The sequence below is a fragment of the Plectropomus leopardus genome, chromosome 13, assembly GCF_026936395.1.
Source record: "Plectropomus leopardus strain MGB_pleo_1.0 chromosome 13, ASM2693639v1, whole genome shotgun sequence".
Classification (NCBI taxonomy): Eukaryota; Metazoa; Chordata; class Actinopteri; order Perciformes; family Serranidae; genus Plectropomus; species Plectropomus leopardus.
This window is the reverse complement of record NC_142188.1, coordinates 75,972-94,291: the sequence shown is the minus strand read 5'-3', so window position 1 is coordinate 94,291 and position 18,320 is coordinate 75,972. Positions and strand designations below refer to the sequence as shown.

At 44.3% G+C, this 18,320-nt stretch overlaps 3 protein-coding genes across 3 annotated transcripts; 2 read left to right on the top strand and 1 right to left on the bottom strand.

The window, feature by feature from the left end:
* Positions 1-147: 147 nt before the first annotated feature.
* On the bottom strand, positions 148-5,844 carry LOC148187581 (glycogen phosphorylase, muscle form-like). Its single transcript, XM_088086704.1, has 4 exons — positions 4,204-5,844; positions 1,933-3,212; positions 1,731-1,797; positions 148-1,370 (listed from the first exon to the last, which is right to left on the bottom strand). The coding sequence occupies exons 2-4, from the start codon at positions 2,049-2,051 to the stop codon at positions 1,209-1,211; spliced, it is 348 nt and encodes a 115-aa protein (XP_087942830.1). The 5' UTR covers positions 2,052-3,212; positions 4,204-5,844; the 3' UTR covers positions 148-1,208.
* LOC121940279 (voltage-gated potassium channel regulatory subunit KCNG3-like) lies at positions 5,833-12,611 on the top strand. Its single transcript, XM_088086699.1, has 3 exons — positions 5,833-5,970; positions 6,076-8,875; positions 9,297-12,611. The coding sequence occupies exons 2-3, from the start codon at positions 8,301-8,303 to the stop codon at positions 9,940-9,942; spliced, it is 1,221 nt and encodes a 406-aa protein (XP_087942825.1). The 5' UTR covers positions 5,833-5,970; positions 6,076-8,300; the 3' UTR covers positions 9,943-12,611.
* A 500-nt stretch (positions 12,612-13,111) lies between these two features.
* Positions 13,112-17,313, top strand: LOC121939180 (cytochrome c oxidase subunit 7A2-like, mitochondrial). The gene is made up of 3 exons (XM_088086318.1): positions 13,112-13,301; positions 16,722-16,856; positions 16,956-17,313. The coding sequence occupies exons 1-3, from the start codon at positions 13,233-13,235 to the stop codon at positions 17,094-17,096; spliced, it is 345 nt and encodes a 114-aa protein (XP_087942444.1). The 5' UTR covers positions 13,112-13,232; the 3' UTR covers positions 17,097-17,313.
* The last annotated feature ends 1,007 nt before the right edge of the window (positions 17,314-18,320 follow it).

Genomic DNA, 18,320 nt, shown 5'->3' with positions numbered 1-18,320 from the left:
TTGTGTTGCATTCATGTCATGTCGGCATTTCCATTATTTTTAGTTGTGGACTTGTATAAACCATTCACGTCGACTTCCAAGTCATAATTTTTGAAAAGGATTTTTTTTCCAAAAGTTTATATGCTTTTTTTTTTTTTTTATATATACTTTATTTTTATTATTCATATGAACATCCGAACATGTAAGGTCTGGGTATTACAGAACAACAGGCAGAGAAGACAAAAGACAGGTAATTAAAGGCTCTTCTACATTGGCTGATTGTAGCAATCCCATTTTTCCCAGTATTTATCTCCCTTCTCCTTTTGTAGTCTAAGGGAAAAAGTCATTTTCTCCATTAAGCGGATCCAGTTAACTATGTTGATGAGAAGGGAAACAGAGGATGTGTTCCTCTGTAGCCAGCTTTTGGTAATTGTTTTTTTGCTTGCAGCCAAAAAAATCTTCAGAAGGTAAGTGTCCCTCTTACTGAGCCCTTTTGGAATAATTCCAAGGTATAAAAAGGTGAAAGAAAAATCAGTTTTCAGATTTATAATCTTTAAGATTAAATTGTCCACACCTTCCCAAAAAAGTTTGACCTGTGGGCAAGTCCAAAAAATATGTGCATGATCCACCAACGTTGAACCACACTCCCTCCAGCATGATTGCTGAGACCCACTGAATTTGGATTTCTGATTAGGGGTAAGAAAGAACCGTACTAAATTTTTCCAGCAAAAATCTCTCCAGAACAGAGAGTTTGTCGAGGTCGACTGGGTCCCCCCGCCTTCACCTGACAGAAGAATAAAGTCAACAGTAAACACAATAAACACAGTCAAAGAAATACATCTTTAGTTTTCCTAAAGATAAGAAATCTGTAATTAAGGTTAATGAGAAAAAATGTTCTGTTCACATCGACTTCTACTTAGTCAGGAGTTTAAAGGTCAAAGTAAAAAAGAAAGTTTTCACCATTTTTTAAAAAACAGACTACTAAATGAGGATTTGTGCTATAAAGGTGTAAATATATACAATATCTTTGGGTTTTAAAGTTTAACTCTTTGTTTAGAACTAGTTTTAGAAAAAAAAAGTGCGAGCTAGACAAATATGAACTGCACGAGGGCGAGAACATAAAGAAAGACATTTAAATGTTTGGGGCTGAATAATTCCTCCCAGAGAGTTCAGAGATGAGACGTTCAGGTCCTGTCTGGGTCAGAAACCTGCTGCACAACGCCGCCTCCTCAGTCACGAGACTGGAATGGTTCGTTGGGCGCCGGGATCTTCACATCAGACGGTTCGACCCCCCAGATTGCGCGGGCGTACTGGGAGATGGTCCGGTCGCTAGAGAACTTTCCAGAGGTGGCGATGTTGCGGATCACCATCTTGGTCCACTCTTTGGGGTTCTGAAGGAAAACAGGAAACAGCAGCTGGTAAGTCTGAAATTCTTCTGTAACGTTTTCATGACTTTTTTTTAAATGACATACTGTGACGATGATGTTCTGGTGACCTTTTTACAACAGGCTGTACTGCGAGGCTTTCTTGATTATTATGATTTGAATCCTCGCATTTACAAGTCTCAGTTTGCTGAAATGTGTCGGCAGTAACACACAAAATTTTCAAAGACTTCACGACAGTAAGTAAGAAATGGAATTAGTTACGATTAAATAGCAATAAATCATAATTAAGAGTCAGACGTGGATTTGGAATTGACTGTTTGATTGATTCGGATACGTTCAAAGACAGAGGACGATGGTTGAAGTTACCTTGTAGAGCTCGCTGACTCTCTCCTGACACCTGGTGTACTCTTCATAGTCAGCAAACACTTTAAACCTGAGACACAAACAGTCATGTTGAGACGACGTTCTTTAAACTGACTTAGAAAATGGATTTTTCACACGTTACCTGATCCTGCAGGAAACTGTCAGACACACTGTCTCTCCCTCTCTCAGGTGTGATGGTGTTTACCTGTCATGGTTCATCAGCATATCAGTCAGGTCTTTGAACAGTTCTGGTTGGTTGGCACTGAAGAAGCCGCCCTGGATCTGATCCACGGCCAATTTGAGCTCTGGCAGACTCTCTGGCATCGTACCTGAAACACAGGTAAACAGGAAGTGGTCTCGGTCACTCTCACCCTTGTTTTCGACATAGTACACAATGGTGCGTCTCTACAAGCTATAATATGTCGTTTTCAGCAATTTTTAGGACATGTCAAAATCTGATATTTATACTTTAAAATTTTTGCCATTTTTTTCAACATTCTAAATTATGACTATTTTGGCCTTCTTAATATGTTGTTTTTAGACACGTTAAATTTTGATGTTTGTCACCATACTATAGTATTGCTTTTTCGGCCGTTTCTTAGACGTACCTTATTATGATGTTTTTGGCTGTTTTTGCAACATTATATGCCATGGTGTATCTCAGGTAGGTGCGCACCTGTCTCCATGTCTTTTTGGGTTGCTTGAAGGCTGATCGAGGAGAAATAAATCCACTGTTGTCAACCACATCTGTGACTGACTGCGAAAAATGTTGAAATTTGACATGCCTAAAAAACGGCTAAAAACAACTGAAAACCACATTAAAAAGCATCCAGAAACATTTCATAGCATAGAATGTTGCAAAAACGGCCAAACAGAACTTAATGTAGCATCTTGAAAAAATTACCAAAAAAGCAATATTATTAAAATTTGGCATGCCTACAAAAAAGGCTAAAAATAGGTGAAAACCACATAAAATGGCATGCTGAGACACACCATGGCATAGAATGTTGAAAAACACCCCAAAACATCATAATATCACATGTCAAAAAAATATCCGAAAAAGCAACTCTATTGTATGGCAAAAAAAATGTCAAGATTTGACATTTCCAAACAACAGCTGAAAACCGCATAAAATATAATGCATGGACACCTCATGGCATAGAATGTCACAAAAACATCCAAAAACACCTTAATATAGCCTGTCTAAGAAACACCTAAAAAAGCAATACATAAAGTATGGCTGAAATTGTCAAAACTGACTGTCTGAGATCCGTTTCCGCTCCCGAAGAGCCAGTTGAGACCCACGATTCCTCTGACGGACAGCCAGACAGCTCCGCCTACATCAGCAGAAATGTCCAATGAGAGCGCAGCAGTCTGAAGCTGCTGGACCAATCAGCAGCTGTTGTTCTGACTGATGGTTTAACTTTAACCTCTGTTCAGTTTCTGGTCCAGTTCTCATGACGCTCAGTCCGAACGACCATGGACCTGTAACATTGTGTGACACACACAACCACAAAGAGACAGAAAACAACCACAAAGAGACATAAAACAACCACAAAGAGACAGAAAAAGAACCAGAAGGAGACACAAAACAATCACAGATACGAAACAACTACAAAGAGACGGGAAAACAACGACAAAGAGAAATTAAACAACTACAAAGAGACGGGAAAACAACGACAAAGAGAAATTAAACAACTACAAAGAGACGGGAAAACAACGACAAAGAGACATTAAACAATTTCAGACACATCAAACAACAACAAAGAGACATAAAACAACCTCAGACTGACACAAAAAAAATACAAAGAGACAAATACTAACCATGAAGAGACACCAAACAACATCACAACCTTGAAGAGACGCCACAATAACAAAAAAGAGACAAAACAATCTCAGAGAAACACAAAACCTTTAACAAGACGCAAAACTTCAAGGACATACAAGACATCCTCAAACAGACACCAAACAACCTCAAAGAGACTCAAAAAACCTCAGAGATTCAAAACGACTACAAAGACTCAAAAAGCACTTCAAAGAGAAGAAAAACTTTAGAGAAAACTTTAAAGACGAGCAAAAAATCTTCAAAAAACTTTGAGTCTTCTGGAGGAGGGGTCGGAAACATTTAATGCGTCCATCAATTTATCGTGTCTTACTGAGTCTCACTGAGTCTTACTGAGTCTCACTGAGTCTTACTGAGTCTAACTGAGTCTCACTGAGTCTTAATGAGTCTGACTCAGTTTTCCTAAGTATCCCTGAGTCTTACGGGGTCTCAGTGAGTCTTATTGAGTCTCAGTGAGTCTTACTGAGTCTTAATGAGTCTGACTCAGTTTTCCTAAGTATCCCTGAGTCTTACGGGGTCTCAGTGAGTCTTATTGAGTCTCAGTGAGTCTTATTGAGTCTCAGTGAGTCTGACATGAGTTTCTGTCTCCAGCTAAATTCATGTTGATCAGTCAACACTAATAAAGACATGAACCTCAGTAGGAATGTGACTCCTCCTTCTTCCCCTCATCCTCTCCTTCTTCACCTCCTTCAAGAATGACATCACTCTCTTCCTCCTCTTTGCAAACAAGGTGCGTACTTGTGTGTGTGTGTGTGTGTGTGTGTGTGTGTGTGTGTGTGTGTGTGTGGCATTACATAACTATATGTTAACCCTGACCTGTTAAAGGCAGAGTAATCAGTGTGTGTGGTTGTGTTAGCAGCGTGTCGGTCCATGAGTGGAGGGAGGAGCTCTGTGTGCTGCTGGTGGTTGGCGGCGTCTGCTGAGGACGAGCCTGTCTGAGCAGCAGGAGACAGGTCAGTTTACAGGTCTTCACAAGTCAGTTTACAGGTCCCAACAGAGTCACAGCTCTGTAGAGCCTCGTGTTCCTCCGGCCCTCCGCAGTGACGACTTTATGAGTTTCTTCTATGATAAAATTGTAACAATTGGAGAATTATCACCTCTTGCCCCTAACTGACCTGACCTCAGACACAGGTAGCCTGGATATGGCAGCAAGGCCTGGAATTTATTTAGACTGTTTTTCCCCCATTGACCTTCAGCGACTCTCTAATTTGATTTCTGTATCTAAGCCATCAAAATGCCTGTTAGACCCCATCCCAACTAGGTTATTTAAGGAAGTCTTACCTTTATTACCTTTATTTTACCTGTATTAATCCTATAAGATCTCAGTGCCACATTTGACACCATTGACCATCAAATCTTACTGCACAGACTGAAACACTTAAACACACCTTAAAGGAACGACACTAAGCTAGTTTAAATCTTACTCTGATCGTTCCCAATTTGTTCACATCAATGATCAACCCTCCGCACATACAAAGGTCTGCTTTGGAGTGCCACAAGGTTCGATGCTTGGACCAATCCTTTTCACTTTATATATGCTTCCTCTAGGCAACATAATTAGAAAACATACTGTAAATTTCCATTGTTATGCTGATGATACGCAATTATATCTATCTATGAAACCAGATGAAACTGATCAGCTATCTAGACTTCAAACATGTCTTAAGGATGTAAAAGCCTGGATGAGCCGTAATTTCCTGATGTTGAATTCAGACAAAACTGAAGTTATTGTTCTTGGCCCAAAACACCTCAGAAGCTCCTTTTCCAACAATGTAATTTCTCTAGATGGCATTACCTTGGCCTCTAGCACAACTGTAAGGAACCTCTGAGTTTTATTTGACCAGGATTTATCTTTCGCCTCCCAAATATAACAAACTTCAAGGACGGCTTTCTTTCACTTGCGTAACATCGCAAAAATTAGACATATCCTATCCCAAAGAGACGCTGAAAAATTAGTACATGCATTTGTCACCTCTAGGCTGGATTACTGTAATTCCCTATTATTTGGTTGCCCCAACAAATCTCTTAGGTCTCTCCAGCTGGTGCAGAACGCTGCTGCTCGTGTTTTAACGGGAACCAAGAAAAGGGATCATATTTCTCCTGTTTTAGCTTCTCTGCACTGGCTCCCTGTGAAATCCAGGATTGAATTTAAAATCCTCCTCCTTACTTACAAAGCTCTAAATGGAGTGCTTTTGGAGTGCTTGTGTGGCTGTTTTGTGTGCATGCTTGGTGTTTGTTGTTCTGTGTCTTCTGTGTTGCAGGGGCTGGGCGTGGCTTCCAGGGTACTGGAGCTCAGGGCAAACTTCCTCACCTGTGCCTTGTCAGCAATCACCTCCCTCACTGCATTCAAGCTTCAGCCTCACCCGACTTCGGCGTCAGATTTTTTCCACTCCTACCGTGGTAGAGCGACCGTCTCTCTCATGAGATTCTCTCTTGTAATTTTTGCGATTCTTGTTGTCTCTAGTTCTCAAGCTCATTGTGTTTTTTATGCCTTCCTCTTTCCAGTGCCTACCATCTCCGAGCTCCAGTGCTCGCCACCCAGCCACTCGCCTTCGTGCCCAGCCACTCGCCTCCACCCCATCCCCGGATCCTCACCACCCTCTGCTTCACCAACCTCACCAGCACCCTTCACCTACCACCTTGGAGATCCCCAGCTCCCATTCCCTGACTGTCATTCCTCACCCCCTCCTTGTCATCTTCATTAAAGCCCTTTGTTTGTGCACCTCGAACCTGTCTGTGTCTGCTTTTGGGTCCACCTCACGCACGCACGGTGTACACACACCGTAATGATCTCCAAAAGTAGGATGGGAGCCAGTCTTCAGCTACCACGGTCCTCTTTTATGGAACCATCTTTCAGTTTCCACTTTTAAGGGTACACTGAAGACCTTCCTCTTTGATAGAGTTTATAGTTATGGCTGGCTCAGGTTGCCTGGACCAGCCCCTCGTTAGGCTGACATAGGTTTAATCTGCCGGGGGACTTTCTGTGATTCGCTGAGCTCCTTTTTCTTCTCTTGATCCGTCCATCTGAAAACGCTCATGTCTGTTTACTTCATTGCGTTTACTCCGTTGCCTCTCCGGAGCGCTCCTGCTCCCTTGTCTCCTAGTTTTCTTGGATCCTGGCTACAGTCTTGGCTGCGCCTGATCACGGTGATAGCTGTGCTTCTTCCTCTTTTTTCCCGTTACAGGGGTTCTTTTTTCGGGAGTTTTTCCTTGGGTGATGTGAGGGTCTGAGGGCAGAGGGAGGGTGCCTGCCGTAAAGCCCTCTGAGGCAAACCATGTTTGTGATAATGGGCTCTATAAATAAAACTGACAGGACTTTACAGGTCACAAATGGTCAGTATACAGGTCTTCACAGGTCAGTTTATAGGTCATCGCAAGTCCTGATGGGCCAGTTTACAGGTCAGTTTACACATCCTGACAGGTCAGTTTGCAGGTTATGATGGGTCAATTTACAGGTCTTCACAGGTCCTCACAGGTCCTGAAAGGTCAGTCTATAGGTGCTCACACATCCTTAGAGGTCAGTCTGCAGGTCCTCACAGGTCCTGACAGGTCAGTATTCAGGTCCTCACAGGTCCTGACAGGTCAGTCTACAGATCCTGGCAGGTTATAACTGGGATTATTCTGATGTTAAAAAAGTGTGAATAAAGAAACTTCAGAATTATTGTTCAGATTTTCTGCTTAAACTTTTTGCTTTTAGTTTTTTTATCCTTTAGATTTAATTTCAATTTGAAACCCAGTTGATTTTTCTGAATAAAAAAGGAAGTGTTTGCTATTTTTATAAAGAATAAAAGACTGAATTTATTCCCTGTCTGGCTGACTGAGCAAAGAGGAGCGGCAAAATGATGAAGGAGGCTTTTCTGTGATGGAGACATGCTGTTTCCTGTCTCATCCAGCAGGAGGTGCCATGTCCTCGCAGACTGCAGCTCCTTATGGCTTTTTTATTGTTCATCTCTGATGTTCACATGAAATTAGCATGAAGAGGATTACATGTGACATTCTGGGGGATGATGAAGGTCGTCACATCTGAGGAGGAGGAGGAGGAGGAGGAGGATGGTGAAGAGGAGCAGCTCTCTGTTCAGTCTGTCAGACTCTGAGGAGGTTTACGGAGGTTTCAACAGTCCGACTGACTGCTGCCTGAATCATCGACTGATCCTCCTCCTCTCAGACAGGAGGAGGAGGAGGAGGAGGAGGAGGCGGAGGAAAAGGTGCTGCTGCTGCTCTTCAGTCTCAGATTCAACAACGACAAAAACAGAGCAGAAGTCAAAGAGGATCCTCTGAGTCCAGAAACAGATCTGCTGCTGGACTCTGAAACATCACCAAGAAGAGAGAGGAGGAGGAGCAGGAGGACGGAGGATCTCTGAGATTTTAAAGGAGCTGGAGGAGCAGGACAGAGGAGCTCTGAGGTTTTAAAGGTGCCAGAGAGAAGACAAAGCTGAACATTTTAAAGGAGCCGGAGAGGAGGTGAAACTGTAGATTTTAAAGGAGCTGGAGAGGAGGTGCAGCTGGAGGTTTTAAAGGAGCCAGAGAGGAGGTGCAGCTGGAGGTTTTAAAAGAGCCAGAGAGGAGGTGCAGCTTGAGGTTTTAAAGGAGCCAGAGGGGAGGTGCAGCTGGAGGTTTTAAAGGAGCCAGAGAGGAGGTGCAGCTGGAGGTTTTAAAGGAGCTGATAGGAGAGGAGATGAGGTCTGGAGGAGGTCCGGGGTCTGGAGGCGGTCTGAGGTTTTAGCAGGAGCATGAAGTGCATCAGCGGTCTGTGCACACTGAACGTCGGTGGCCGCAGGTTCTCCTGCTCCGTGGAACTGATGAAGCGCCTCCCCCTCAGCAGGCTCAGCCGGCTGCATCGTTGTGTGTCGGAGAGCGAGCTGCTGGAGCTCTGCGACGACTATGACTGCGACAGGAACGAGTTTTTCTTCGACCGGCACGCGGAGGCCTTCAGCTTCATCCTGCTGTACGCGCAGCATGGCACGCTGCGCCTGCTGCCGCACATGTGCGAGCTGTCCTTCTACAACGAGATGCTGTACTGGGGCCTGGAGAGCGCCGACCTGCAGCCCTGCTGCCAGCGCCGCCTCGATGACCGCATGTCCGACTGCTTCGTCCACTTCTTCCCTGAGGAGGAGCTGCGGGGCCCCCAGGAGCCCCGAAGCTGCTGGCTGGAGCGGGTCAGGAGGACGCTGGAGGAGCCCACGTCCTCATTGGTAGCGCAGGTCCTCGCCTCCGTGTCCATGCTGTTTGTCGTCATCTCCATGGTGATGCTGTGTGCCAGCACCTTGCCAGACTGGAAGACCGCCGAGAACCTGGACCAGCACAGGTAGGACATGCCCACTTTAGACCACCTGAGAGTACCTAGGACCACCTGAGACTACCTGTGACTACTTAAGATCACCTGAGACTACCTGAGACCACCTGGGACAACCTGGGACTACCTAGGACCACCTCAGACCACCTGTGACTACTTGAGACCACCTGAGGACGCAGACTGTGCATCCATTCTCTGTTTATTTATAAATGTATTCTATTGGTCCTCTCTCGTCTGTCTCTGATCTGTCCCCTGTGTCTGTTCCCTCTGTCTCTGATTGGACCTCTCTGTCTGTCTCTGATCTGTCCCCTGTGTCTGTTCCCTCGGTCTCTGATTGGACCTCTCTGTCTGTCTCTGATCTGTCCCCTGTGTCTGTCCTCTCTGCCTCTGTCTCTGATCTGTACCCTGTGTCTGTCCTCTGTGTCCCCTGCAGGATCATCGAGGCAGTGTGTATTGGTTGGTTCACAGTGGAGTGTCTCGTCCGGTTCCTGGTGTCTCGGGATAAATGTGAGTTTGTCCGGCGTCCTCTGAACATCATCGACCTGCTCGCCATCATGCCGTATTATGTTTCTGTCACCATGACGACCCTGACAGGGGAGAACTCCCAGCTGCAGCGGGCTGGCGTCACACTGCGCGTCCTGCGCATCATGCGGATCTTCTGGGTGATCAAGCTGGCGCGTCACTTCCTGGGCCTGCAGACACTCGGCCTGACGCTGCGCCGCTGCTACCGTGAGATGATGATGCTGCTCATCTTCATTTGCGTTGCCATGGCGATCTTCAGTGCCCTGGCCCAGCTGTTGGAGCACGGCCTGGACCTGGAGGCCGGAAACCAGGACTACGCCAGCATTCCTGCTGCCTGCTGGTGGGTCATCATCTCCATGACCACGGTCGGGTACGGGGACATGTACCCGGTGACGGTGGCGGGCCGCGTGCTGGGCGGGGTCTGTGTGGTGAGTGGCATTGTGCTGCTGGCGCTGCCCATCACCTTCATCTACCACAGCTTCATCCAGTGCTACCATGAGCTCAAGGTCCGGTCTGCCCGCTGCACGCCGAGCCTGTCCGCCGAGTTCATCCACTGAGCAACCAGTTCATCAACTGACCAACCAGCAACCAGACGATCCAATGACCAACCAGCAACCAGTTCATCAACTGACCAACCAGCAACCAGTTCATCAACTGACCAACCAGCAACCAGGTCATCAACTGAACAATCAGCTGGCAAGTTGCAGAGGCGAGTTGCTGAAGTGAGTTTGGGGGCAGAGGTCAGGGGCCAGGGCTGGAGGTCAGGGGTCAGGGGTCAGGCGTTTGGGGTTTGGGGGTTTGACAGCTTAGTTGAAGTTGAGCTTTATTTATTTATTTATGTATTTTAATGATATTTTTTTGGGTTTATATTTTTGTGTCTTATCTTGTGTTTTGCTGATTTTAAGACTTTAAATGTTTAATTGTTTGTATAAAATCTTGCTTTGATTTGAACTGATTATTGAATTCTTATTGATTGGTTTGAACTGATTATTGAATTCTTATTGATTGGTTTGAACTGATTATTGAATTCTTATTGACTGGTTTGAACTGATTATTGAATTCTTATTGATTGGTTTGTTGTTACTGTTGTGATTATTGTTGACTTCAGCACTTCAGCGATGCTGCAGACGAAGTTTTCACTGAAATAAAATAAATAAACAGTTTTTCAGTTATCCAGGAAAACGCTTCAACACGTCTCCCCGAAGACATCTGCTGACTGTCGTCCCTCGCAGGACTGGGACTGCTGGGACGTGGGTCTGTGGACTAACTGGGACTGCTGGGACGTGGGTCTGTGGACTAACTGGGACTGCTGGGACGTGGGGTCTGTGGACTAACTGGGACTGCTGGGACGTGGGTCTGTGGACTAACTGGGACTGCTGGTTTCCATAGCAGCTGCAGCCTCAGAGCCAGGAAGTGGAAGTGTTGGGGACATGAGGACGGCGAGCTGCTGAAGTGCAAGTTATCTCACTGAAGACACTTTTTCTTCTTTGTCGGTGTGAAATCCTGCAGCGCTGAAACCAAAGCACGACCACCCGGGTGTCCCTTTGACTTCCTGTCGGGAGCCTTCGTTCCTCCGGCTTCAGATTTCGTCGTGATCTGTCACTGAATCTGTGAACATGTGAACACGTGTGTCGTTGACATGTGAATCTGATGAATATTTCTTCTTCTTCTGCACTAAAACGTGTGTGTGAGTAAAGGAGCAGTTCGTGTTTTTCTCCCTCTTGGTTCTGATCAGCTTATTGATTACTGTCAACACCTGGTTTTCATGGTGACCAGCAGCTGGAGTCACTGCCAAGCTGAGAGTTTGTCAGTTTGAGGTCTTTAAAACAACAATTAAACCATCAATCAATAATCAGAAACTGATCAGTAGATATTAACCCTTTAACAGCTGATCAGCAGCAGCGCCCTGTGCTGCCTGTAAGCACCTCTTATCAGCTTTTTAACTCTTTTTAACCCAAGAATCACAGAGAAAAACTGGGCAGGAAATGTTCTGTAGATTACAAAAGAATTAGAAGAAGATGAAGAAGAAAATTAATTTTTAAAAAAGAGGAAGGATTATTCAAAAATTATTAAAAAAAAACAAACAAACAAATGCTGAATCATCATAAGTACTTATTTGAAATTATGTTATAGAAAAAAGAATATATTCGTTTTTAATTTTCTGCTCTTTTTTTGGGTCATTTTCTTGATTGTTTTAGTTTTTTACTTTTCTTTTTTCTGGGCTTTTATTTTCTTAAATTATTGAACTCAGCAGTTTTTTGGTTGTTGCTGTTGTTGTTGTTGTTGTTGTTGTTTTTACTTTATTTGTAATCAAAAACTGGCTTTTACATTCATGAATAGGTCCATCAAGTAAAATTACAGACTAAGTGTCATTTTGTAAATTAAACAACAACAGCAACAACAACAACAAAATCCGCACAATTATCAAAAGAAATATTTTTTTTTAAAAAGGAAGAAAATAAAAACAGTCAGCAATCTAGTCGGGAATTAAGATATGAATCAAACTGTTTATGTGAAATGCTTGTTTAGTTCTAATATATTTCAGTGCTTTTTTGAAATTTATCAACTCATTCATAAGGACAAGAAACTTTGGTCTGATTTTGTCTGATTTTGAAAAATCGACATCTGTGAATATATTGTTTGGCCAAAATAAATACGGTGTTATACAAATTTTCCTTTTTTTGTCCTCCATTAAAATACCAAATTTAATGAGCTCATATTTCAACTTTGGAGATTCTGAGTCCTTTTCAGAAATCCAGTTTTGAAATTAACCCCAAAGAGATATCGTATGTTCACAAATAAAAAACAGATGTTCTAAAGTTTCAATTTCAGAATCACAAAATACACAATTACTTTTCTCCATGTTAACTCTTTGTCTTAGAAACTTATTACAGGGGTAAATATCATTTATCATTTAATAATGAGTTTCTTTGGCTTTAGGTGAAAGTGGGGAGAGGGAGAGATTTCCAGTGTGTATTCTTCTTATTTTTTCCTCAGATAATTGTTTTCAGAGATTTTTCCTTTTCAACAATAGAAGGAAAAAGTTCTGAGGTGAGAACACCTCTGATAACTCTGATGTTTGTACATTTCTTCTCTGTAAAATTGAATTGGTCTATGAGCAGTTTAGGCAATTGTAGAATATTTCCCTTATATGATAATATGCCTTTTACCATATTCACCATTGCTACAGGAATAGCTTTTATAAGCATTAAAAACGGCTTCTTTGTACATCCCATTTTGAATTTCCAAATAAATTCATAATATCTGGGAGGATTTCCTTCTGAATCCATTATATGTAAGACAGACCAGATAAAACTCTCCAACCACCCACAATAACGTAAAGATTTTCTTTCAGCCAAGAAACATCTGTTGTTGGGGAATTATGAGGAGTAAAACTGTGTTTATAAAACAGTTTCCAGTTTAAGAGGACACTCAGCAGGTTTATAATTTGGACAGGATTTTATTTTCTTTCACACAAAACTGTTGCTCAGCAAAGATGAAAATACACTCAAATTATTTATTTTATGCCTGCCTTAAAACCTGGGCAAATTTTGTTTGATTTATATTTCATTTTCATATTTTATTCATACATATATATACACATATATATGTATATGTATATACACATATATATGTACATATATACATATATGTGTGTATATATGTACCAACATTTCCGGTCAGGCAGATTACGGTCTACGTCCAACTCGGGTCCTTCTGTGCCGCGCTTACGTCATCACGCGGCGTAGCGTCGTCATCGGGCAGCATCAGGTTAGCTCGTGAGTCCAGCGCTAACAGGTGAGACCTTCTCGCGTTCAGGTGAGTCCAGGTGTTCGTCGCCGCAGAGATGTATTACCGACTGAACGGAGTGACGCAGCGGCTCACCGGAGCTCCCGCCGCCGCCTACAGCCCGCAGGTGAGACCGGAAGTCCTCATGACCTTGTTAGCTCCTGTGCTAATGCTAATGCTATTCCTGAGGTGATCAGGTACCGATCATCTGATCGATCTCCTCTGTCAGCTGTTTGCGTCTCTGATCGGTTTAATATCAGAGTGTAACTAATCAATACTTTCATGACGGCACGTCTGAACCTGATCAGTCAGCTGATCATCGAGTCCTGGAACTGATCGATCATTTGTCCCGTGAACCTGATCAGTAAGCCGATCATCAGTTAACCCTTTGAAACCCGAGCAGACTGATTTCTGGGAGGAAGGTACCGATCGACGGACGAAGAAACGACCCGAAATCATCATCGGATCAATCAAACGGTCCAAAAAACGACCCGAAAATTCTGATTAAAACAAACAAACAAAAACATAAAACGACCCGAAAATTATAATTAAAACAAACAAACAAAAACATAAAACGACCCGAAAATTATAATTAAAACAAACAAAAACATTCTGCTTGATTCTCTATAAATGTCTCAGATTAGTGTCTTTGTCTGAAAATGTCTCAGATTAGTGTCTTTGTCTGAAAATGTCTCAGATTAGTGTCTTTGTCTGAAAATGTCTCAGATTAGTGTCTTTGACTGAAAATGTCTCAGATTAGTGTCTTTGTCTGAAAATGTCTCAGATTAGTGTCTTTGTCTGAAAATGTCTCAGATTAGTGTCTTTGTCCAAAAATGTCTCAGATTAGTGTCTTTGTCTGAAAATGTCTCAGATTAGTGTCTTTGACTGAAAATGTCTCAGATTAGTGTCTTTGTCTGAAAATGTCTCAGATTAGTGTCTTAGACAGAAAATGTCTCCGGTTCGTGTCTTTGACTGAAAATGTCTCCGGTTCGTGTCTTTGGGTCTCTGACGTACTCCCAAAAGTGTTTGAAATGTTTGCAGAGGACAAACAAACTGTTTAAATTCACAAACTAAACAGACGAAGATCAAATATTTATTTTACTGAAGTCAATTTATATCCGATTAATCAATGAGTCCAGCACAAAGTCAGTCACAAACTCCTCAATAAACTCTTCTGATTATTGATTATTTATTGTTTTAAACACACAAACTGTCAAACTTTGAAAATCTGCTGGATCAATATTGAAAGTCTTTGTTGTTATTGACAAATACAAACGTAAATCAGACAGAAAGACAGCAGGTCCAAGAGTCAAAACAGACAAAACAACCAACAAACAACAAACATGACCAGATCAATGAGTGGACTGTGTCCTCAGGTGGACTGTGTCCTTGTGTCTTCAGGTAGACTGTGTCCTTGTGTCTTCAGGTGGACTGTGTCCTTGTGTCTTCAGGTGGACTGTGTCCTTGTGTCTTCAGGTGGACTGTGAACAGTAGATTTGTTGGAATGACTGGTCTCTGGGATCATGTTTGGACAGCCGTCATTTTCAGATATTGTCCCTCAGAGAGACAGTGGACACCGTCAGCCGGCTGTGTGTCTGACTGTTGGATCAGTGTAAACAGAACAGGCTGATCTCAGATCTGTTTTCTTCTTCAAACATTTACTCCCCTGAAGCTTCACCCCCGGCTCCAAACTGTCACCTCCTCCTCCTCCTCCTCCTCCTCCTCCTCCTCCTCCTCCTCCTCCTCCCTGTTCATCCAGTTTACTCACCAGAAACTCCACCAGAACTCACCTTTATTGTGACTGTGATTTACACTGAACACAAACAGAAACGCAACACTTCTGTCTTTGCTCCCGTTTTTCATGAGCTGAACTCAAGGACCTAAAACATTTTCTAAAAACACAAAAGACACATTTCTCTCAGATACTGTTCACAGATCCGTCTAAATCTGCGTCAGTGAGGCTTCTCCTTCTCCATCCCACCTCACAGGTGTGGCAGATCAGGATGCTGATTGGATAGGTGATTATTGCACAGGTGCGTCTCAGGCTGGACACAGTAAAGGTTCGGTTTTACGGCACAACGCCACAGACGTCGCAGGTTTTGGGGGAGTGTGCAGTCGGCGCTCTCTACAATAAGCCGTCTCCAAAGGTGTTTCAGACAATTTGGCAGTACATCCGACCGGCCTCACAATCGCCGAGCAGGCGTGACCCCCCCGGACCTCCACATCCAGCCGCCCGCACAGCTGCTGCAACAGTCGGTTTGCATAAACAAAGAATTTCTGCACAAACCGTCAGAAACCGTCTCAGGGAAGCTCGTCTGCGCGCTCGTCGTCCTCATCGGGGTCTCGACCTGACCGCAGGTCATCTTAACTGACCTCAGTGGGCAAATGCTCACATTCGCTGGCGTCTGGCACGCTGGAGAGGTGTTCTGTTCACGGATGAATCCCGGTTTCACTGTTCGGGGCGGATGGTGGACAGCGTACGTTGCGTCGTGTGGGTGAGCGGTTTGCTGATGTCGACGCTGCGGATCAAGTTGCCCGTGGCGGCGGTGGGGTTATGGTATGGGCCAGCGTATGTTATGGACAACGAACACAGGTGCATTTTATTGATGGCATTTTGATTGACGGAGATGTTGTGCCATTGATCCACGACCATCATGTCACGCTGCCGCGCGATGATGCGCGGACACATGCTGCAAAGATCCGCACACGAGTCCTGGAAGCTGAAAACATCCCAGTTCCTGCATGGCCAGCATACTTGCCAGACATGTGACCCTTTGAGCTGGTTCGGGATGCTCCGGATCGGCGTATACGACAGCGTGTTACACTTCCTGCCGATATCCAGCGACTTGGCACATCCACCGAGGAGGACCAGCGCTCCTCAGGCCACAATCAACACCCCGATCAGCTCTGTACGGAGCAGCTGTGAGAACTGCGTGAGACAAACGGGGGTCACACCAGATACTGAACGGTCCTCTGACCCCCCAGACCCCCCAATAAAGCAAAACCTAACCTTTCAGAGCGGCCTTTACTGTGTCCAGCCTGAGACGCACCTGTGCAATAATCACCTGTCCAATCAGCATCCTGATCTGCCACACCTGTGAGGTGGGATGGATCATCTCTGCACAGAAGAAGCCTCGCTGACGCAGATTTAGACGGATCTGTGAACAAAATCTGAGAGAAATGTGTCTTTTGTGTTTTTAGAAAATGTTTTAGGTCTTTGAGTTCAGCTCATGAAAAATGGGAGCAAAGACAAAAGTGTGTCGTTTATATTTTTGTTCAGTGTATGTCCAAACTGTCCAGGCTGTCCTGACTGTCCCAACTGTCCTGACTTTCCCGACGGTCCAAACTGTCCTAACTGTCCTGACTTTCCCGGCTGTCCCAACTGTCCTGACTGCCCAAACTGTCTTGTCTGTCCAGATTGTCCAAACTGTTGTGGAGTCTGTTTGGACTCGATAACAACAAGAGAGAGAGACGTCCATCCATTTTAACCATCATGTCCACACCTGTCTCTCTCTCCACCTGTCTGTCTCTTTACCTGTCTCCGTAGGGTCTGCGTCCAGGTGTACCTCCTGTCAGTCCTCCGGTTATTTTTGCATCTCCGACCAAACTGGTATCTGAAACAGGAAGTCAGGTGGAGTACCTGGGAGCCAATAAAGTCCCGGACCTGCAGAAACTCTTCCAGGTAACTGACATCATTAGGTGACTTCATCAGGTGACCTGGATGGTGACTTCATCAGGTGACCTCTACAGGTGACTCGTCTCTCTCTGTGTCTGTCCCCAGAGGACGGATGGCGTGCCGATCCACCTGAAGAAGGGGCTGATGGACCGTCTTTTGTACCGGACCACCATGGGACTGACGGTGGGCGGGGCTCTCTACTGCCTGATGGCGCTCTACTTCGCAGCGCAGCCCAGCAACAAGTGATGCAGCAGAGCCACTGCGCCCTGATTGGACCACAGGTCTGTGTGACCCTCAGTGTGATGGACAGGTGATGAGGCATTGGAGGACGGGTAGAGTGTTTGACAAACTGTTTATGGACACCATGTCAACAACGACAACAACAACAAACACTTTGTGCAGAAAATGATGTTTAGTGTCAAAGATCACAGAGATTAATAAAGTTTATTTTATCGTAAAAGAACTCGTCTGTCTGTCTGTTTGTGTGTCTCCACCAATGTCCCTGAGGACAAGTGCGATCAGCAGGTGTTACAACAGCGTCTCACTGAAAGCTGTCAACACATCAGCTCATCGTCAAGGTCTCAACATCTCACCGTCTCACTTTCTCATCATCTCAACGGTTCACGGTCTTATCGTCTCAGTGTCTCACCATCTCAATGTATCAACGTCTCACCGTCTCACCATCATAAATACATTCATTTGTTGTGTGTATTATATGCGTGTGTAGTTTGTGAGTATTATTTGTGTGTTATGTGTATTATGTGTATGTTATGTGTGTATCCCCTTGTTAGGCTGACACAGGTTTAATCTGCCGGAGGACTTCCTGTGATGCGCTGAGCTCCTTTTTCTTCTCTTTCTTCCTCCTTCTGCAAACGCTCATGTCTGTTTACTGCGTTACGTTAACTCTGTTGCCTCTCCGGAGTGTTCCTGCTCTCTTGTTTTGTAGTTTTCCCAGATCCTGGTTGCAGTCTTGGCTGCGCCTGATCGTGGTGATGGCTGTGCCGATGCTGTGATCCTGCCTTTAGTCGTGCTCGTGCTGAGGCTGCACCTCTGGCTCACCTTGAGGTGGTCTTGGTTGTGCTGTTGCTGTGGTCCTGTCTGAGGCTGCGCATGTGTTGTGCTCTTATCAACACCTACGATATTTGGACGTAACATCACTATCATAGAGTGCATTTAGTAATTTTACATCTATCACTGTTGTTGTATGACATGCGTGTGTTTCCATTATTGCTGTGCTTCTCTCCCCTCTCTCTTTCTCTTTCCTTTTTGTCATTACTGTAATTTAATCGTTACGTACGACATCTATTGCACATCTGTCCGTCCTGGAAGAGGGATCCCTCCGAGGTCGCTCTTCCTGAGGTTATAATCATTTTTCTCCCCATTACATTGTAAAGCCCTCTGAGGCAAATTATGTTTCGTGATAATTGGCTATATAAATTTATTTAAATTGTATTTTTTTGTATTTATATG